General features: G+C 43.9%; 1 protein-coding gene across 2 annotated transcripts in view; it reads left to right on the plus strand.

Moving 5' to 3' along the window:
- Positions 1 to 9,372: 9,372 nt before the first annotated feature.
- NDP (norrin cystine knot growth factor NDP) overlaps positions 9,373 to 23,060 on the plus strand; it is an 18,524-nt gene continuing 4,836 nt past the window's right edge. Inside the window, exons 1-2 of one of the 2 annotated variants that reach the window (XM_085048664.1) lie at positions 9,373 to 9,536; positions 20,343 to 20,697. In XM_085048664.1, the coding sequence (XP_084904790.1) occupies positions 20,479 to 20,697 (219 nt within the window). In that variant the 5' untranslated portion in view covers positions 9,373 to 9,536; positions 20,343 to 20,478. Of the gene's footprint in view, positions 9,537 to 9,806; positions 10,571 to 20,342; positions 20,698 to 23,060 lie in introns of those variants that run through there. The other variant, XM_085048620.1, reaches the window with a different exon arrangement.

Raw genomic sequence — 23,060 nt, forward strand, 5'->3', positions numbered from 1 at the left:
TGGAATCCATGCAAGCTCTGCTGTTTTGCAAATGAGGGATACAGCCTGGCCACTTTACTTTCTGGAGGAGCCTTTTGAAATGGAAGCTTAACAGGATGAGGCCATCCAGTTCCCAAGCATCACTGCAGTCATTCCAAAGAGGTTTTCCAGGCTGGTGGAAGATTGTGACCTCAGCCAAGTCTTACAGAAGCTGTAGCTACCCAGGGTCTCAGTGCAGCCACAGGAAGGCACAGTTGAGGAGGGGATGAAGCATCCACAATATCCTTGGGCAATCTGTTCCAATGCCTCCCCACCCTCACAGTGAAGCATTTCTTCCTAATATGTAGTCTAAACCTATCCTCTTTTAATTTAAAACCCTCACCCCTTTTCCTATCACTACATGCTCTTTTGAAAGTCCCTTTCGAGTTTAGATGTCTTTTCATTTTAGGCACTGAAAGACTACAATAAGGTTGTCCTGGAGCTATCTCCTCTCTGGGCTGAGCAACCCCAATTCTCTCAGCCTTTTCTCCTATGTGTTCCATCCCTCTACTCATCTTCATGTCCCTCCTCTGGACTCTCAATGCTGGCTCCTGCCCCAGAGCACTGCCTGGTGTGGCAGGTGGAGGATGTGCTATCAACTGCCTCCTAGAAACCACTTCCTCTGCAAGGTGAGCAAAACTTGCCCTGTTCACATGTGTCTTATTTTTCCTTATTTGTTAAGGAAGCAACATTTCTTCCCGTGGATGGATGTGGATGTGGAGTGTCTCCAGGGCTGAGTTTATCCCTGGACCACTGATTCTCACAGCAGTGTGCTTCAAACATCACCTGGACTGGGGGTGCCAGGCTCCAGCCACCCCTGTGGAGTGGGGATGGCACAGTGAGGTGTGTTTTTGCTGCTCTGCAGTGAAGAGTCCTTCAGCCATTTCTGCTGTTGTTCTGACTCCAGCCTGCTCACCCTGGGGGTGAGACCAAGGAAGTGACATTTCAAAATCCCTGACATTATTATGAACTCTCTTTCATTTGCACATGCCTTTATCTCCTCCAGTGGGGAACAGTCCTTTGGAGCCCTTTCTTCTCTTACCTTAGCTGCCTGTAGCTTTTCTCTCAGTGCTCGTAACCCTGTCAGACCCTTATCAGCTTGTGCAGCTCTGTCCAGCTGAAAATTGATGGTTGCCATTTGCCTACGGGCTGGTTGTCCTTTTATCTTGCACCACAGCATTTTTCATGCCTCCTGTAAATAAGCCTCTTGCCTCTAATGGTGCTGCCAGCATCCTCCTCTCCCATGCTGTGCACCACAGGTTCATGTTGATTCTTTCCCAGAAAAGGTAATCCATTGTTGTTCTTTTCCCAAATGCTGGGCTCAGCTGTGGCTTGCCAAGGTATGTGCATGATATGTGGTTTTCAGTGTCTCCCACAGTAGTTGACTGGGTTTTCCCTTCCATTTCAAGGTTCTTTTCAGTCTCTGTGCATCGTTGCATCAGCCTCAGCCTGCTCTAATTGACTTCCTTGGCTTGGGAGATCCTAATTCCTTGCTTCAGAGTTAGTTCTGCTTCCTGCAGTAGCCTCCAAGTTCTACCCCAGGCAGTAGTTCCAAGAGAGGCTCTTGCCAGGGGTGTGTTCCTGAATCTCCTGGAGCTGTACTGTAGCTTTGGCTCTGCTAAGTGAGGGCAAACTTTCCCTTTTGTAGCCTCTGTTTGATAACCTCTTATTTATCTTTTTAGCTTTCAGATGAAGGACAGGAATCACATTTCTACAATGCTTCCTTTTGCCCAGCAGAACTGAAGATTATTTGGAATCACCAACAAATGGCTCTTTCTCCTGCCTCTTCTAACTTTTTCTTGTAAGCTCTCTCACCTTTTCCTGTGATCACTCTCAGTAAACCACAGTTTATACCCTTTTCTGGTTTTCTTTTCAACTCCAGTGTGCATCAGCTCTGCTAGGACTTTTTCCACCTCTGGTCTCAGAGGATATAAATACCTGACAGAGGTATTTTCTCAGTTTGTTTTGCTCCTGAGGCTGTGTGCTGCTCTTGCTACCCCCCCAAAAAATCACTTTGTCATCTCCCTTATCACAGCCCAAGTGAGAGCCAAGGAGGACGGTGAATGTCTTGGTTTTCCATGATCTGTCACCTCCCTGTGCCCTGAGCATCCACTGCTGTTTGTAGAGCCCCAGGAACTTGATCAGTGAGTGGATTTTCTTCTGGGGTCCTTGGTCATGCACAGCACTGGGGCTGTGGAGAGCCTCTCCTTGTAGAGAGGAATCCAAATCCCTCTTTTCGAAAGCTAATAACGAGGTAGTGGTTTAAAGTGCTTTTCTCAAACCCAAAGGTACTTAAATTTATAACTGTATTGAGTCTTTAATCTCTTTCTTTACCTGAAGCCTGCCTCTGATTTACACTTGCAGTTTAAGGCATATTGTATATTAGGAAGACATTTCTGCTTCTATTTGGAAAAAGAATCATAAAAAATTGCATAAGATGCCAAAGCTTTACTCACGTCAAAATCCACAACAAGATCTGTTTAATTCCTTATTGTAGGCTAATAGGAGGGTGGAACAATTAAGTAATGACCAGATTTCTGAAGAGCTACCTGCTCTTCAGAGGTGCTAAAATGCTCAGGCTTTGCAGCTGAGGGCGCACTCTGTGCATCTGAGCATTCCACCGTAATGACTTTTGTCCTAATAATAACTTCAATGGTTTCCTAAACATTAACTTGAACTTGCTCAAGGGAATGGCCTTTCTTTCCTTATAATAATTTCACATGAAGTACAGCATGAACATTGGAGGGTAACTGGAGTTAATGTCAATTATGAATCACCAATTTCCTGCCCTAAATAGCATTTCTTCTCAGGAACTTCCCATACGATGAGCTGCCCTGAAGATTTAACCCAAATTGGTTAGCTGAAACTGAATTTCATTTAGTGCCTCCTTTTAAAACATGAGGTGTTGCACAGGGAGTGGCCACACAAACTTGAGTCATAAACAAATGATTTCACTTGAATTTTTCATAGTAAATAGCATAGAAAAACATCTTCTCTGCTTCACTTATTGCATTTTTACTGCAAGAAAATCATATTGTGTGGGTATTGGCAGGAGACAGCAATAAAATGAGGTTGCTATTGTTAGTAGCTGGCTGTATCTTGCCAGGTCATTTTTTCAGCTCTAGGCAAATTTATGGGTAGTTTTTTGTCATTATGGAAATGTTCAAACCACAATCATAACTTGAAATTATCCTGAGGAAGGCAATGATGCTTTTCTCAATTAAGTGGAGATATTCCTGCCACCTCGGAGTTTTCTCTGTCTTGTGCAAACCCTCAGAGAAATGAAGTTACAGTTTGATGCCCAGTAACAGCCAAGCTTCAAAGAAGCCCTCAGAATCTGACCCTTGCTGAGAGAAGCTACTTCAAACCACATTTAGCATCCTTAGCCCCCAGTATGTGCAAAATTCATACAAAACTGCCAGTTGTGCCACTGTTTAGGACTTTCTGACAAACTCTGACCTCTTGGGGAGCACAAAGGACAGGAAACAGCAGAAATGTTGTGGTTTGTGGTTTGGGATGGTGAGGTAGAGAAACGAGTATTGATGCCAAGGTGCAGCACACATCATCCACGTGGGGAGGTGGAGATGCAAATGCTGGAGAAATTTCCCCATGGAAGCTGCACCCCAAAGCCCCAGACTCCACACTGAAATCCTGGGGGCCATGACTAATTCCTACAAGACACTGGGGTTAGTGCAGGCTGATTTTAGATGTGGCTTGGGGATCCTGTAGGACGTGTCCCAAGTGTTCTTTGGTACTCAGGTAAACATCTGACACATTACAAGTTTTCACAGAGAGATTCTTCTCTCTTTGTCAGGTGGAAGACATATGCTGAGAATTGCACACTGCACATGAGGTGTCATTATCCCACACTGTTTGATGCAAAACTTTCCCTGCAGCCATGGAAAGAAGTGAGATATTTAGCACTGACCTATGTGTGACTGTAGATTGTTAGCTGGTATGTTAAGCATCTACTGCATATGCTCATAAGATCATTTGAAACAACCTTAAAGGTGGAATTCATCTGCCCTGAACAAGGCATTCAGCAGCTGGGTGACTAAATCAAGATGACTCCTGGCTCCTTCTGTTATTAATAAACAGATACAGCTAAAAGGCAGTTCCACCTCATCCTGTCATGAGGAAAACAACAGCCCTTCAGGCAGTACCTGTTTGTGGTTTCCACTGACAATGAGAGGAGCCCAGCTGAAACACAGCTGCCTTCAGGAAGGGTGGATAAACCTTACAAATGCCTGCAGAACTGTTGATCCATCCTGCTGAAATTCAGGGAGATATGGTAGCTTTCCTCTTTCTCCATTAGGCACAAAGCAGTGGCAGAGGACACCAGAGAGGTGCAGCCAGTCACTCCAGAGGGGATGGGGACAGGGAGCAGGGTGACAACAGCCTCTTCTAGGGAAAAAACACTCTACCTTCCAGCAGCATGAAGGTAGAAAAGAGACATTTTTACTCTCTTATTTATGAGTTTCTCATAGAATTGCATTGCCTTTTTTCTCTTGGCCCTGATGTTTTTGTCTCCCCCTTAGCTTTTCAACCAGCTGCTCAAATTCAGTCAATTTTAACAGCAAGGCTGAGATCTCTCAGAGAAAACAAAGTTTCTGAATAATTCCTTGGACATGTGAGGAGGTGTGAGGCTTAGGCAGGAGTGTTGCATCCTATTGCTGCAGAGAGAAACCAAAGCACCCACAGTTTGCAGTCTGAGGAGGCAAGAAGCCACAGCATGTGTTTGTTATCCAGTGTAGGTGTGCTGCCCCTTGCTCAGCCAGCACTCTTGCAGGGGCTTTAAAAACAGTTGAAAAATTAGTGGGAGGGAGCAAAGGGCAAGGAGCTCCACTGCTCATCATCAAGAGATTTGGGGATCAGGGAGCTGAAGGCTGTGTAGGGGAAAAACCTGAGTGGATAACCATGAGGGATATAGGGTGAAAGTGTGTAGGAATCCAGGCTTCCTCACCTGTCCTGTACAAACTGGGGCTCTGTGGTGAGGGCAGGGCAGCCTGGCTGTGCCTGAGGGCAGAGCAGTGACTTCTGTGCTTGGATCACTCCTGAAAACCTTCCTGTGCCAGAGCATTGCCCACCTCTCCCACAGACATGTCCAAGACGTTGTTCACCCAAGATCTCCCCCTGGCACTGTTTTCACTGCCAGGCTCCTCAGCTTGCCTTTTTTAAGCACTGATCCTCCCAAGGAATCTGTGCCTTGTGAGCAGCACACCTCAGAGGAGCCCTGCCTGACCAGCTGCTTCTTCATGCTGAGGGAACCAGGGGGACACCAACTTCTGGTCCTTCTGCAGCTGCATTTCCAAGTCAGCCTAAAGGCTAAGTATTGCCCAAAGGCAACGTGTCTTACTGAGTTCTGTCTTAAAATTAATAAGCATATAATTTAGACCTAATTTTCACAGTTTTCTTCACAGCAGCCTTATCCCCTAGATGACAGGAGCCTTAAAAATACTGTAATAACAGTGTTTGTGTAAATAACAGAATAAACATTTCCATTTACTGTTTCATAACAATACACATGCATTAATACATATAAATATTGAAACAAGAGACCCATTTAGGTTACAAAAGAATATGTGTGTTTAGGTATTTATATATCCTTACATAACAAATCTAAGATAAAGCACCATGGGGAGAAAGAAGAGATGAAAAGCACTGAGTGCATAAACAGACTTTTGTGCCATCTGCTCCTGTATTTTGTAATCTTGTAATACTATATTTTATATAATGTAATATTGCTGTATACTGTGGTTGTGTAGTTTTATTTATTCAGAGTATTATTTGCCTAATACCTATTTTTATTATTAAAATGATAGAAAATGCTTCCTCTAAGCATTCTGGGTACCTCTTACATATACAAAGTAAAAATTCATTATATAAGTATTACATTTTTTTGTTGCTGTAGACTGCCATTACAATGCTTTCAGTTCCTCCTACATTACCAAATATGAAAGGAATACTGATGGCAAATCCCCAAATATAAACCCTCCTTCATCAATTCAATAATGGAACAAAGCATTGTCTCTCTCTGAACCACATTCCTGTGCATCCCACTCCCTCTAACTGCTTGAAGCAAAAGAGTGCATGTTTGTGTCTGTGCATGAGTATGTATCTACGTTTTAGAATTGTCCTTGCATTTGTACTCCTTTCCTGGTCCTGCAGACACCACCAGCACAGATACAAAGCAATGCCTGTTCTGACAGCACATTTGATGATTTGGAGATGTGTTACCCACTGTAGCAGTGGTTACCCTCTCAGAATGTAAAAACTGTCTGGGGGAGACCACAAAGTGGCAGCATGGGGAAATCCTTCAGATGAAAACAAAATACTGATTTTTCTGCACAAGTCTGAATGCATTTCACAGCACGTGCATGATGGAGAGGTGAAATCCTGCTGCTTGGAGGAAGGAACATGGGGATTGATGATGCCAACAGGGCAAACATTTGTGTCCCACTGAGCTGCAGGTAATGGTAGTGCAATGATTTGCTGAGGACAAACATGAGTCTTGTAGGTCATATGGTGGTTGTGGAATAAGAAATAATTTTGCAGGTCTCCAGTGTATGTTATGGGGGTTGAAATAGAGAGGTTGGTAGAACTCCATGCAGGAGTAGATCTCCATCTCTTCAAAATCACATCCTGAGTCTTCAAGGGAAGGATTTAACTCACCTGTCTTTTTCTATTAAAAAAAATATAGGTATTTAGTTCAAATGAGTCAGCAAAATATCTGTGGCTGTTCACAGAGAGAAAAGCTGCTGTTGATGCCAATCTGAATTGGGCCTGTACTGAAAGTAATTTGGAATGAAAGTAATTTGGAGTGAAAACCCTACATTTGCTACTGGAAGAGCCTAAATTTAGTTTTCAGGCAAAAACTTCTAAGTGAGATAAACTTCTTTTGAAGGGAACTCAGACCAGAACTGATGGGAGCAGAATACCTTAAATCTTCTGGAAATATTATCTTATATCTGGGGTCATCTCAGATATCTCATGGTCTTTGAAAACTGAGCTCTGAGCTCCTGTACTTTCTGCTTTTATTTGTTTCTTCAAGATGTCTGGTTTTATGGGTGGGATTAAGTCACAGCATTTGAGAGAGTCTAAAGATTTATGAACAGCTATGAAAAAGTTATGGGCCTTAGTGTTCTTGAGGTGGGGGGAGGCAGCATTAGATGTTTCTACTTCTGTGCTTGTGATCATGTGCAAGTTCATTCAGAAGGCCACAAATGAGAGTGTCAGTTTATAAGTCACCAGGCTGGGCAGTCAATTAATTGCTGATTAACTTCCACTGGCTGCCAAACAGAGTCTGGAAGCTGGAGATAAAAAAATTGGAAGTCACTTTTGCTCATTTTCCTGTACTAGGAATTTATGTTGTCGTAGCAAACTGCTGAGTACTACTTCTCAAAAATATCACTGTTTGAGACATTACTGATAATCTTTGAATATGATTATCACCCAACTAAAAATTAATACAGATATTGTCACCTGCAGATGACACAAAGATAAGAAACCAGTAGAAAACCCCCTAAAATATAATTTTCAGTGAGGACCATGAGTAGGATATCTACTGTCTCCTGGAGGATTTAATCCAGGAGCTACTTTGTCTTGTTCATGACAGATCCTTAGTGCAAGTAACTCGAGTACGTAAATCACTTTCTTGCCAGTGGAAAAAGACAGAAAACCCAGCAGCACAATGACCAAAGGGCCAACAGCCTTCATTTTAAAGGAGGGTGCTGGTTAAATTAAAAACCATTTCTGTGTGTATTCTGTCTGCTTAAGGTGAATGCAGTGCCAGAGCAGCAGCCACAGCCTGTGGCACAGCAAGGCAAAGGTGCTGATGAGCTTTGTCACCACCCAACCTGGGTGACAGCACTGCCATCTGTGAGGAAACAGAGAACTGGGACACACATGGTCAGGAAGAGAAACCCAAGGCTGACTTAAGAGGCACAACAATGTAAATGCTGAATATGAAGGGGAAAATGTGCAGCAAAACTCACATCCTAAAAATTTCGGTCCTAAGTGGGTCGTTTGTTTATCCCACCAGTCAAACCTGGCTGTGCAGCAAAGCAAGCCAAAGAAAGTCTCCTTTATGTTTCCATGATGCTTACTTATCTAAAAGCCATTCCCCTTTTAGATTATTCTATTTTTAAGGCATAATTCCCATCTGTTCTTTGATCTTATACCACATAAGACATTTAGCTAATAACATCATCCATCAAATACCAACTTTCATTTAGAGTTCAAACACAATCGACACAGAGCCCTGTCCATCTGCTGCCCGGTGCCTCTGAACAGATCCAGCTTGTGAATGGCCAGCTATGTCGCCTATTTTTTAATTAACCAGCTTAGGTCTGTGCTTCCCATAATCCTGCAGGATGACTAAGGGGCACTCCAAAGGGAAGGGAAACACCCTTCTCTGCAGAGAAAAGGCTTTGGTGCATCCAGAGCTGTGATGTGCTTGTTGTAAGTGGGGCTTTCCAGTGGATGGAGCCTGCCTTCAGCCCCTCAGGGAATTTTTTTTTTTTATATAAACCCACAATATTTTATAAAAGATTTCAAGGATAATTTCTTTCAAACTTGGCATTCTTCAGAGAAAGGTGAGTAAAGTAGAAAGACGATGTTTTCTTCTTTGAGCAAATTGCTGAGTTTATTTGACAGAAACTTCAGAATTTCAGGGCAGGCTGGCTGAAGCAGGGGAATTACAGATTTGCAGACAAGTATTTATACAGAAAATGTTCATCTGCTTACCCAACTGGAGAGCCAGGGAATGTCAGATGATTTAGTTGACCAATTGTAGTGAAGCAGCACAGCTTGAATTAAGGATATCTGAAATCAATCTCAGTTGAAAAAGTCTAAGAAAAACTGGCCAGGAAAAAAAAGGAGATTAATGAGTAATCCTGGGAACAGGTAGTTTTTCTGTGGATATTTTCCAAGTGCAAGCAGTTATCAAATTCTTCAAATCATTACTGTCAGATCCTTCACTTAGCTCCATTACCTTGCTTCTCAGTGGTTTGCTTTATCTTGCACATGGTGCATTTGCTTAGGAAGGAATTTGATCCAGGATTTATATTCCACTGGCTTATATATGCCACAGCTTTCTTATCTCCAGATCTGAAACAATAACAGCAATTAAAAAAGCGCCTACATTTCCTTCTATTTCCTGGCTTGCCGATAATAAGAAGTCCCTGCAGAGGGGAGCTTGGCTGGTGGTGTTTTGTGATTTCTCAGATAACAAGAGCTTCACATTTCTGTGGAATTCCCATTTGCCAGCGAGCTGCTGCTGCTGCTGCCCTGATTGATATATGACTGCAATGGCACTTTTCCATTTGACATTCCCCCTCTCTCCCTCTCTCTCCCTTGTCTCTCTCTTAAACAACAGCCCTAACTTTTGTGTGTTGCAAATATAAAAGGCAAGCCATGTGACAGAGGGACAGAAGAACAAAAGCATTTGGAAGTAACAGGACCTCTTTTTAGCTCTCTGAAGAGTTCGAGGGAAGGAAGGAGTGGTGCATTTTCCAAAGGTAAGCCTGCAAATAAGAGATTCCTACAGATTTTGAGTATTACATGGACTTAAACTGCGTGCTTAATCTCCTTATCTGACAAAGACATGTTCTCCTTGTACCGTTTTTGAAATTAAACTGTGTTTAAATGGAATCAACACAGCTCTAGTCCCTGTGTCTCCTTCTTGTGCCTTTATCCCCTGTCAGGAGGTTGCCTGAATGCACTCAAATAGGTAGCCCAGGGCGCTTCTGAGCAACTCGGTTAAACACCTATTCTTGTGATCACGCTGAGCTCCAGTCTGCAGCTCTGAGCTGGTGCTAGCTGTGTGGTTTTGGAGGGAATGGACGTGCTGGACTCTGCCCTGAATTCACCAGGAGCACTCTGGTATCGCCAGCACCCTCTCTGTACCCCTACAACAGGGCTCTAGGAACACGGGCAAGCCTGCTACTTTAAACTCGGACTGTTTACTTGTATCACTACTTACGCCTGCTGTTCCCTTGCCAGTCTTCTACTGGAGCGCTCAGAATAATTTGAAACAACAGGCAGGATTAATTTCTAGCTTTGCGTCTCACGCTTCGCGGGAGCGCCTGTAATTCGCACATTATTCCTTATCCAAACTTCCGCACGGCTTTCCTATGGACCGGACAGCGCTGGCTGTGGATTAGGACAGATTTAACACGCACTCTTTATTGGCTGAGACCCGTGGGGGAAGCCCCGGCGCTGTGCTGCAGTGCCGAGGGTATATTTAGGTGAGTCGGGAGGCGGCGTGGCTGTGCCGCCCGGAGCTGACACGGGAGGATGCTGCGCGACCCCAGCCCGCCCGCTGGAGCAGAGAGGGAGGCTCTCCTCCGCTCCCGGCACTGCATTTCCCTGTGTGTCAGCGCCAGAGGCACGGGCATGGCTGTTCTCTGCTTCTCCGGGACGGAAGAAGAATTTCCCTGTTGCGAGCCCGGTGACAAAGTGTCAGTGTAGTGTGACCGCGGGGCTCGGGAAGGGACGCTGCCCCGAGAGAGCACGGCTGAGGAGGAGAGCACAGCTCCCTGCTCGGATTCAGGTGAGTGAATTCATCCTATACAAGTTCAGGTGAATGGGTCCGGCAGCAAAGAACAGAGTAACAAAGATCAATCTCAGTACTGGTTTAGCTATGCTGCAGTGTCACACACAGTGTGTGCTGGAGGGACAATTTTCTTGTGCCAAATATGAATTTGCAAGATGCTCTGTATGTGTTTTTGTGTGTGTGTGTGTGTGTGTGTGCACTGACTATCATGGACTGCCAGGCAGATTTCTTGTCCCACCCTGCAAGTTCATTGAAATTTCTGTCATAGCTTCCCCATAACAGATTTTATTTGCTCCTGCCTGGGAGAAATGGCATGACAAGTTACTTTTCAAGGTTTCTGCAGCTCTTTAGAGATTAAAAATAAGTTTCCTATATGCTACATGTTACTTAGAGTTCCTAAAGCTTTGTAACAGTGGCTGAGAAGTAGGAATTCTGCCTGTTGAAGAAGGACTGGCAAAAACTTATTTAAAACCAGTAATGGGACAAATCCACTTGCAGGCAAATGATTATTTAAAACCAGCAGTGGGGACAAACTCACTTCAAATCAGCATTTTATTGAAAAGTTATTTTCTAGTAGAAGCAACCCAGCAGCCTGATGTGGTCAATAAATGTGGATGTAATAATCATTGTGCTGTTATTTTCCCCTCTTCAAAAGAATATCTACATTTTAGGACACACTCCCTCCCCCCCTTCCTTTTGAATTACTAATGATGCTCACTTTTGCTCATGCTGTGGGACCTTACTCATATTTGTGAGTAGTTATACACATGAATAATTTCCTGGACCTAAACAGAACTATTTGGTGAGAAATTGCTTACCAGCTTGAATCAGTGGCTCCCAGTGTGACTTAGGTATACATTGATTTGCTCTTGCTAGAATAATGAAATCTTATTTTGTATTATAAAACAATGCCTGAAGGTTTTCCAGTTATAAACAAATGTGGAAGGAATAGGTGTTTCAAGCTTACAAAGCAAGATGCAATTTGAATTAGGGACAGGGTATAATTAGGGGCTGATGATGATTAGTTACAGGCTCATTTCTCTACCTGAAGGCATCCCATGTAGGTTTCCTGGGTTTGTGCAGTGCCTGGTTTGGCTCAGATTGGTGTGTGCTGATGATTGGCCTTTGCAGAGCAGGATACTTGTTACAGACAGCCTTGGGCAGAATTTCCAGTGGCAGTAGCCCAGGTAGCTCCTTAGGCATGGCTGATTCCCACAAAATCCATCTCCCCACTGGCACCATCCCTCACACACCACTGAGGCTTGTGAACATCTGTGTGTTTTTGCCCACTGGCCTTGCCAGGGCTGCAGCCTCTCTCACCCAGGTGGGAGGGGAACACACCACCTCCTCAGGAGCTCACACTGATGCCTGCTGTGACTCATTTGGCAGGGTGTCCTCCTGGTTCTGGCTTCATTCCCCATTTCTCCTGGGGCTGACTTTGCTCCTTTCTTGGCTTGTCTGGTCTCAGATGCACTAGGAAGTGCTCAAGGTTGTCCTTGGAACTTGGAGAGAGTTGACTGACTATGGTGCAAGCTTGCATGAAACCACCAAGACATTTTTGCAAGTGGTTTGGTGGATTATTTGTTTAACTGAAGTAAAAAAATCCACACTCACCCTCACCTCCCAATCACTATTGTAACTACAATTATAAATATTTGACAGTTGTATTATAAGTATTACAAATTCCTCTGAGGAGAGACTTGTCTCTGTGAGTTTTAGAACAGTTTTCTACATGAGATTGTGCCACAGGCCCTGTTATTTGAGCAATCCACCTCTTGAGCATGGCTGGAAGTGGCCACATCAAAGAGAGACACAGAGACCCTGTGGCAGGCAGCTATGGGGTAACTTGCTGGGGCAAAGGATTTTTCCCTAATCCTGAACTCTCAGAGTCCTGAGAGTTTATAACCCTTCCAAAAACTCTTTAGAAATGAAACCCCTGTGACTGTAAGCCCCCCATATACAACAGGTCCTTCTGCTGAGCCCAGCTAAACTTTTGCCCTCTGTGATATCTTGTTGCACCAGATCACTGTCGCTTGTGTAAACACGTGTTTCTTTTCATCAGTGTTAAGTGTTCTGCCTCTCAGCTCCCCTGCCCTTCTCCATGTCCTGGTATCTCAGGATGGGGTGAACAGCCATGTCCAGATCACCTCTTTTTCTGCTGCCTGACTTCACACTTGACAGTCCTTTTGCTGAAACTCAACTCAGTGGCAGGAGAAAGGTTGGGTCAGGTTAGCTCAGGTGTCTGAGCCAAGAGCACCCCACTTTGACCACACTTCTGTGCATGCATATGAAGACATGTTGTAGTCTCCACTGGCTGTGATCAGCTGTTATTTCCTTTTTATATGTGTCAGTGTGGAACATATTAAAATTTCTCAGTAGTGGTATGTTAGGAATCCCTCTGATGCCCCACCTCTAACTTAGCAGAACAATAAAAGCAAGGTTGTAGTAAGCCTGTGAGCAGCTGGTCGTCTATATATTCCTCCTTTTCTCACATAATCTAATTCCAACTATTATGTGAGTGGCAGTGGCACTACAACTTCCAGACACCATCCGTCCTTGTCCCGTTTGCTGGAATTTCATTGTGTGGCATGGAGACCCTTTTTACCACAGGCAAGTGTAGTCTCTCTTCTGGTGTGAGAGTAGGGGGCTGCTGGTGCCATGGAGACACTGGTCCCAGGAATTCCTCCTCCTCACTGCTATTTTTCAGCTTCTCTTTGTTATTTTTCTAGTTGCATCAATCATTGTTACAGCTCACGCTTGTCACATTTTCGTGCTGGTTATTACTGAGCTGCAGACAGTGTCAGGCCGAGGCAGCACAGGTTATGTTGCCCTTTAAGACATGTGGGTTGAGGATCTGAGTTAATGCCTCAGCTCTGGTTTGGCAAAGGTTAAGCATACCATGGCAGTGACAATCACATTGCTGTCATAGCAGCACGGCTCAGAGGGAGTGGGACCTAGAGGAACGCTGCTCCCCTTGTTAGAAGACATAGAATTGTTACCATGAGACAAATATTTAGGTCCCCTAATTATCAGAGGATGAGATATATGGATGGAGGTCTGAATTTTGCTTGTGTATAAAAGAGGAAAGGATTTTGCCCCTGGGTCAGAAGAGAGGGAACCTCCCCTTCAATCATGTGCTGCCTCCAGCATGCATAACCATTTCTGCTGGTCCCAGTGGCAGGGATGTCTCTGTTTAAAGAATAAAAAGACCCATTCCTACTCCTGCATCTGCTGATAACTACAGGCCTCTGAATTCTCTGGAAAATATGCAACAGACAGAGAACAAAAACTGCCCACCTGCTTGTAACGCACTCCAACAGGTAGAGGACACATGCCTGAATGCCCTAGACCTCTCAGCAACTTGTAATTTGGCCAAGAGCAATTTTGCCTCATGTTGGGTCATAAGACTGAAGTAGAGGTAATTACTGAAGCAAATCCTATAGCTAATGCTTGGCTGGGAACATTTGCACTGTAGCCAGCAGTCACCCTTGCTGGTTTGCCTCCTGAGAGGGATGGGCAGCCCCAGACAGCTCAGCTCTGCACCTGGTGCTTGACCAAGGAGTAATCCCATCCAGCACCTTCTGGATGGATGACCAAGTGGAAAATTGTATTCCTCTGCTGTCTGAGACTCAAGACCACGACTACCCTGATATTCAGAGAAGCACAAGAATAAAGAAAGAATCCAAAGCTGGCATCACCTCACCATTAAATGGCTCTACTACCTCATTAGAGAGATATCCCATGCATGCCCCCAATCAATCTATTTAAAGCTTCCTGGAAGCAGGAAAAGGAAAGAATAAAAATACAAGCCCTCTTTTGTCCCCCAGTAGTTATTCTTTGCGAGTGTATTAAACCCTTTTCTCCATGTTGGCCTGTGCCTGTCTGCTGGCTGGGTGCCAGCCTTGCAGTACCCACTGGAGCTTGTTATTTCAACCTCTGAGCAGGAAGGCACCTCCTGCTCCCCCTCTCCTGCCTACCTGAAGGGCTGGAAATATCCCTGGGAACTTCAAAAGCAGAGGGAAGTTCAGACAGCTCAAGTGCCATTCAGCTGGATTTGTTCCACCTCATGCTCCAGGTCCCCACGGCAGGAACACTTTTGGGGGCTTAAATGAGCACAAGGAACCAATCCCATCTGTGCTCATCCCCTGTGTGCTGAGGCTCCCACGGTGCTTCCATTATGCTTGCTGCTATTGCTATGTTACTTCTCATGCTTCAAACACCATGGTCTTCCTATTTTTTTCTTTTCAGTCTTGTTAGATTCATAGGTATTCATCTCCTGAAATACAAAAAAGCTTAAGGAAGCCTCGCAGGAAAAAATGGTTTGCAGGAGTTTCTGTCATTTACCACATTAGTGTGTTTGACATTTCTGACCACTCAGAAACAGAGCTCCTTTTATGTTCTTGCGTTTTGTGGTTGCTGACAGCCACATGGTTGGACAGTGAAGCATCAGCACAGCCCAGATGGGCTTCCCTGCTGTGGACATTCAAACGAAGAGGCTTAAATTTCCTTCTTTTGAGCCTGTTTTCCTTCTTGTTGCCTTTCCTTCTGCTCTCCTCTTGCCCATCAGCTCTGGCCAGGAGGGTGTGTTTTTTGTGTCCCCTCCTAGCAGGCACACACTCCCCTGCTGTGTCAGGGTGGATGGAGCTCCTGTGCCATGGATGAAGACATTTCCCTCAGCATCAAAGGGGACAAACTCCAGCACAGCTGGATGTCAGTCAAGCTGACCCTCTGCAGCACAATAAGACCTTGGGGGAACAGTCAGTTATTTAGACCTGTAAAGATCCCACTCAAAATATTTGGTTTGGTGTTTGCCCTGCCTCGGGATGGGAAGAAACCTGTTTGAATGCTGTGTGAAGGTATTTCTCAAACAACTGGGGTTGTCTGTGTTCACCTGCTGCTGCTTGGCTCCCACATGGCCACTCAGTGACTCTGTGAGGTGTTTTGACAGGCAGCTGTAGTGGAGTGAGGATTTTTGATGGCATATACAGGAGGCCAGCTCCTTCACTGCTGGAACAGAAATGGACACAGTAAAACAGCTAGATGAGAAGATTATTGCATTTATTTACAGAGGTAAAAGATACACTGGAACTGACAAAGACTGAGTTGGTTCTACAGAAAGCAGGGTCAGATGCAGCATCTCATCTTGGGTTGCCTCTCAAGCCTGATGAACTGTCCTCTGAAATGGCTCAGATTGTCACTGTATGATTCAGTCCCCCAGCACAGAGTGCTTCCCAAGCTGTTCCCAGGCATGGTGTGGATGGCTGCGTGGGCTGGAGGAGATCTGAGCGCTGTGGATGCTGAAGGATGTCTGGGAACAGACCCTGCCACCCTTGTCATGATAGCAGAGAATTTAACCCTGTGGAAAAAGCCCTGGGGTAGCCTGAGTAGTTTGCCCATCATAGTTGTTTCCATTCCAGCCCAGACGTTGGAGACTGAAGCCCCCAAATCCCTATCTTCCTGGAAAATCTAAACTTATCGAAATTCAGTAAAATTCTTGAGAAATCCATTTTGGTCTCATGAAGAACTTTGTGGCTTTTTCTTTTTTTGTCAGAACAGCAGCAGTGAATTCACTCACGCACACATACATGGTTAGTGACACTTTTTTAGGGCTGGAGATTGGAGAAACTGAGTAGTCTTGTAACTCTTCTGTTTACATAACAAATTCAGAATGAGAGAACCACATGGTAGGATCCAAGTAATTGTGTTTACTAGGTATGTACAGCATGCAAGGCCAGGCTTAAGTTATATACACACACCACTGCTCCAACAGGATTTTGGCAGCTTCTAAAACATAAAAAGCATTGAGTAACTTAAATTGTGCCCTCATCTTCAAGCAGGAGTCTCAAACATAGAAAATGCACAGCAAATGAAGGCCAAGATGAGCACACATGCATGCCTAATACAGGGGTCTCAGGGAACAACTAGAAGTACACCATAAATGAGCTTTTCCAGTGCTCCTTTCCTACCTTCCTGGGCAAAAGCTGTGCAGATCCAATAGACCTTTGGAGAATTGCTCAGCTCTTTATTTTTTCCGAGATACATAGCAAAAAGGGAATTTCTGTTTATGTTCTCACAAAGTGACTGGCTAAATAATTCCAGATGAGGGAATGTTCTTCTGTCCTTAAAGCAAAACAAAACCTTAGCCTTCACCACTCTCTAAATGATATTAAAACTATGATAAGAAATCTTTATTATTCGGAAAGCAGTTAATAGGAATGTAGAGTTGGAAAAATAACCCTAACTCTGCCCCTATGTCCCCATGCAATACAGTCTTAGACTGTATGTTTATACGGTCTTTCTTTGGGATGTCTTCTATTTTCCCCTGAAGTTTTTTGGTTAACAGCTATAGCAGTTTTAGGCAGCAGCTATAACAAGTTTTAGTATGTTATGTCTCTATGAAATCCTGAAAAGTAGTTATATGGAAAGGGAACTAAGCCTGTTGTTAACAAAATGCACTTCCCTTATCTCAGAGAATTCTGGAAAAAATGAGAAGTAGTGATTTTCATCCACTCTTAGGCCATGTATTTTTGTAGGAAATTTTCAGCCTGAGGATCGGAAGTCACCTTTGTATCTTTTTCTTTACAGGATGCTGTAAGGAGGGACCATTCAGGCTTCCTTTTTGTTAGCTTGGCAGATGAGTTGTCTACCACGGTTTTCACATGAAAAGAGAGTGAGGAAAAAACTGCTGAAATAGGAAAACAAAATTTCTATGTGAAATTGTTGATTTTAATAGAAAAGTGTGCTTTCCAAATGAAACAAAATGCCATTGTAGATGAAGATTAATGATCACAACTGTACTTCCTTCTGTTTTTTGGACAGAAGTATAGACTGGAAACTACTTATGCCAATCCTGATAGCATGTGCTATCTAGGATTTTATAATTTCAGACAGAATTTAATAAGGAACATAATTTTTAACTTGAAAAAAACCCCAAACAAACAAGCTAAGTGAAATGCCATTGCACAATATCAGCTGGAAATGGAAAATGTCACGCCAAAATACCTCATCATGGTGATGTACCTAAGTGAAAATATTTTGACTTTTTTTTACAGAATCAGAAATCTACACCCTAACTTCTTTGTTTAAATGCTCCTCTAAGACTCTTCCATACATATTATATATATAATATACAGTATATACAGCATACGTTCTTGAAAAATGTGTGTGCATGCTTTCCATAGGTATGTCAGGAGATACACCTACACATTTTGCCAGAATGTCTACAAACAACTGTAACCAGTAGTTTCACAGGAGATGGATCACATTTGTATTGATTTTCTCTCTTTTTTTTCTTATAAATATGTGATAACAGCACTTTTTATTTCTTTAGAAGTATTGTTACCAAGGCCTGCTACATTTCTTTGTTAGTGAAGTGCCAGGGTAATTTTAAAAGATTGTGGAAACGTTAATACTTTTTGTATTGTGCTTATCCTGAAGAAGGTGCAGCCATCTTCCTTTTCTCACACTTTTCCCTGCTTCTTTCCAGCTTTCTCAGAGTGTTTTCATGAGGCAGACTCTGTGTCATCCAATTATTTCCTGAAGAAAACTAGGGAGATAAGCTTTTGAAAGCTGAGCCAGGACTTCAGATTTCTCTCACTGTATTAAATCATACTGATCAAAACCATGGAAAGATATAGAAGGAGGGAATTAACAGTGGGACAGAGAGAGTGGGAAATGGGGATCCCTGGATATAATATCACATGAAATGAGACCGTCTAATATCAAGTGAATTTATTTGGACAGAGAGGGAATTACTGGGTGTGTAATAATGATTAACTATGTTGGAGGGAGACCTTGCCAAGTAGCATGTTTTGGTCAGCTTCTTTATAAAAAAGAATAGGAATGTAGGTAAAAGGTTAAACATAGAGAAAAAAATAGTGCATCCCTCCTCCTGTTTGTTAGCTAATCCTTGGGCATCATCTGCATGAACTGGAGTCGTAGAGTTCACTTGTGGGAGGGAGCCTGTCCCAGCTCCCATGACCAAGAGATTTCTCTCTTATGCTGCTAAAATGTTTGGAGGAGTATTTACTGACATGAATGAGTCTGTGCATAAATGTATCTGAGATCCTAAGTGTTTAGTGCTGTTCATTTAAGTTCTTTACACTGCAAAGACACAGTATGTTTTTAATGCCCCATTTGCTGAGGAAAATGTACCAGGTCATATGTCAGACTCTGGGAAAAATATTGTCATTTAAATCCAGTCACACAACTATTCCTTTCCCACTTAGGCACATGGATAATAGCCTGAAACAACAACAACAAAAATGCCTAACACACAGAGCATCTTTGTCTCTCTAACACACGCACATCTCTAATAACATTTCTTCCCAGCATGAGACTCTGGATGTCACATCAGTGCCATCCCAGCTTGGATGAACTCTGGAAGTGTTTGTCACTGCTAGCCACTCCTCTCCCAGAAGTGTTGGAGGAGGCTATAAAGCAATACACAAATCATCAAGCACTCTGGTGGGGAGGCTGTTTGGAGATGAGTATCAGTTGGTTTAGAGGACTTGCCAGAAAACCAGAAAACAGTTTTGAAAGAGGCTTGTATAAGGCAAAAAAGGCACACATCAACTCTTTAAATACTCAAGAGGCTCTACCAGAGCATTTCTTTGTGAACAGGGAACTATTTTATCTTAAGTTTCTTCAGAAAATCCTTGCACTTTGTACTGATGAGTATCCTCTGACTATGCTTCATGTGGCTGTGTTTAGATGGATAATTCACAGCTCTTTCAAGTTATATCTGTTTGTAGTAAAAGTGAAATTAATCACCCAGTTGGGACTAAGGGCTTTGTGAGAAGGATCAAGGGACTATGAAGAAGCAGCTGATAGAGATATTCTCCTTCCCCTGCTGGCACAAAACTCTGGTCAGCATTTCAAGGGCTGTCCTGTGCCTGTTCCCTGGGGAATCTCCTGATCTCCAACATGAACCAGAACTCCAGATGCCTAGGTAGACAGCCATATGTCTCCACCTGAACATATTTCTTCCCAGTTGACAGCTGGGATGGTACTTGGGTGTTATGGAATAATAAATGTATTTTTCAAACGCTGCTCTTTAATTAGTGGGGAAGAGACTGACTCTGAGCAAGGGCTGACTGACAGGTAAGCAAGTAAAGCATGTCCATCCACGTGCTTGGGAATTTGGTAGTCAGAGGGCAGGACAGCCAGAGGCCCAGGTAGTTCCTCATGCAGTGCAGGTTGGTGCTCAGCAAGTTCTCTGGGGCACCACCTTGCCCATGCCTGGGCTCAGACCTTCAGCATGCCTCCATCCTGGGGTTGTCCCTTGCCCCTGCAGCACACCAGGGTACTGCCAGGCAGCCTCTAGAGCCACTGCTCAACCTGCCTCTATCCTTTCCATGTGCTACCAAGGCCAGAAATTCCAGTCCTTAATGAAGAGGCAGCTAAGCTTTCCCCTCTTCAACACTTTTGAGTGGATACCCAGTCTTTTAGATATGCAGAAATCTCTGATGCATTACTAGTCACCAGTTTTGAGAGGAACACTGTAGGGACAAGTGAAAAAGAATGTCATTGCTACACTTGTGATGTTAAAAGCCAAAAAGTTCTCTCCAGAGAAATGACAAAACAATGCTAAAAGTAACAGGGCCTTGACATCTCCCTCCTAATGCTGTATTCGCTACCTAGTGTGGGAACAATACTCAGAGTGTCTATTTTGTCTAGAAAAGTCCTCTGTTCCTTAATATTATTTATGTCTATTTTTCTCCAGAGGTCCTTTTGGTCAGGATTGTGATTCAGGTTTCTTTTATTCCAGCTGTGCAGGAGATTCTTTGATGGATTACAATCTCATCAGGCTCCAATTTGAGAAGAAGAATGACAGCTCAGACACTTAAACCAGACTTGTCACCATCCTGGAAAGGAACTGGCGTCCAGAATTTGGAGGGTTTTTAATGCTCTACCTCCCTCTGCTGTTACCGGCGAGAAGTTCCTCGACAATGGGAAATCATGTACTCGCGGCTTCGATTTCCATGCTGTCGCTGCTGGTGATGATGGGAGACACGGACAGTAAAACAGACAGCTCCTTCCTCATCGACTCCGACCCCAGCCGCTGCATGAGGCACCACTACGTCGACTCCATCAGCCATCCTCTCTACAAGTGCAGCTCCAAGGTAAGGCCTCCCCTCACCTCCTCACAGCATGATGTTGCGCTGCAAAAGTTGTTAAAATGGGACATTTTGGGTGATTTTCCTCTGTGTAAATTCCTATCTACCGAAATCAAGCTAGGGAGACATGCAGATGTGGAGATATCTTGCATGTACTGAGAACTGGGACTGGAGAGAAAGGGTCTTGACTCTCTTTCTACCTTTCCAAAAGGAGAAATACACCATTATGGTAAAGCTTACATGCAGTAAATTATGAAATTCAAAGTAGCATATTTGGGATCTCAGCTGATGGTGCCAAGAAAGTGGACTAGTTTGAAAGTTTAAATCATCCCAGTCCTCCCATCCTTCAAGTGAGTGTTTAATCTGGAGCATATGAGCCTATAGCTAATATAGGTGAAGTACTGAGATAAAGAACCAAGATGTGCAATGGTAATTTAAAAAGATTGTAAAGAACATTGTTTATTTTCTCCCTGCCCACCCCCATTTCAAAGCCTTTGTTTTCATGCAGAATAACACTGGGATGGTAACTGTAGGGCTTAGGAGCAGACAGAAATACAAGATTGACTTTCATTTGGGATTTCAAGCCTGAAAAGTTTTGTGTCAAAATGGTTTAGCAGCCTGTGGATGTAGCCTACAGCTATTTATTTCATTGTGTGGAGAAAAAGAATTGGGAGAAACCATGGGAAAATCCTTGCTGGCCCCTTTTGTCTTGTCCTAATTTGTTCTGTCTGAGTCAATACAGTCTGAACATTTAGATGACTGTCCATCCCTCTGTCCCATGGGAAGGGACTTTGCCTCAGGCACTCACATTCCTGGATTAAGGAAAGGGAACAACTGCCAGCGCCAGGGCCTTTGCCAGCCCTCTGCTGGGTAAGAGAGGGATGGGAGGCTGGGGTGTGACAGGGTTTAGGACAAGAGAGGTGCCTGCCTGGGGGAAAAGCCCAGCAGCTGGGATCCTGGGAGCATTTACAAGGAGAGGGGCTGCACAGGGTTGAGATGGATGCAGTGCTGGCTGCAGACACCTCCAGATACCTTCGTGTGCAGAAGGAGTTCCTTGCTTCCTGGAATCGGTAAATCACTCCCTACCTGTGGTGAGGGAGCACCACAGGTAGCTGCAGGTCATAAAACCTAAAATAAAGCACATGGAGAAGTGTCCACAGCAAGGAAGACCTGCTGGGTGCTCTACCCTCCTGCTGTGCACCAGGACAGCCAGGCTTGTCCTGTGCCAGCTCACCAGAGGGGCTGACAGCTCCAAATTGTGCCCAGGGAGCCCTGCTCTGCTCTGGGCTGCCTTTCACTGCTCTCTCAAGAGTGCTGTCTGCCTGGCTCCACACAATGCCTGATTCACAGCAGTGGGAGCCCAGAGACTTTTGCCCTACTTCTTCTGAATCCAAACAGTAAAATCATGAATTACTTGAGATTCAGGAGAGGTCTTTAGATTTGCTTTCAGCCCAGACTAGACTTTCTTACCATCTGGGAGACATTTGGCATTAACATAGAGAATTGCAGAGGTGCATCTCTTTGTGCAATATTGATTTTTATCGCAGCTGACCCCAGCGAGAGGCAGAGGTGACAAAGTGCAGGTGTGTGGGTGGTGTGGGTGGCTTTTACCTACAGCTGTCTGTGTGCTGCCAGTGTTCCCCTCACTGCACACCTCTGATCACCCATTAGACCTGAGAAGAAGGAGGGAGGGAGGGAGGGAGGAAGGAAGGCAGGAAGGCAGGAAGGCAGGAAGGCAGGAAGGCAGGAAGGAAGGAAGGAAGGAAGGAAGGAAGGAAGGAAAAGAACCCATCAACAACCCACTTTTCTTTGCATCCCTAATGACAGAGAAAAGCAAAGAAAAAAAAAAAGCCCATCAGGCCTTTAAGAGCAGGAGTGATGGAAATGAGAACACTGAATGCATTGTAATGAAAACCACATAATTTCAAAACTGAGCTCTGAGAAAAAGAAGTTGTTGACATAAACATTCACAATTCTGGCTGCAAAAATAAGTGATTCTTTTTAAATCAAGCCTTTAATGGAAATCATGTTTGAAAATATTATCACATTCTTTGGCTTTCCAAATTCCACAATGGTTTCAGGAACACTTTTATAACAATACTGGAAGTTGCATGGACTTTCTCATGAAGTTGAAAATGAAAACAGCTTCCATACAGAGTGGAATAAGTTCCTAGAAAACTCTTAATTCAAGCTTTTTTCCCCCCCCCTTTCTTTTAAGGTCTTGGGGATCTGAATCATCCTGGTAGACATATGGCTTCTGTTCTGGATCTAGCATGTAAACACAGAGGAATATTAGACATGCTAATGAAAACTAGATGCAATGTCGGTTTGTATATATATTGAGATTAAATGTAACCAACCAAAAATGG

This window comes from Lichenostomus cassidix, chromosome 1 (genome assembly GCF_008360975.1).
Source record: "Lichenostomus cassidix isolate B80296 chromosome 1, HeHo_3.0, whole genome shotgun sequence".
NCBI classification, from domain to species: domain Eukaryota; kingdom Metazoa; phylum Chordata; class Aves; order Passeriformes; family Meliphagidae; genus Lichenostomus; species Lichenostomus cassidix.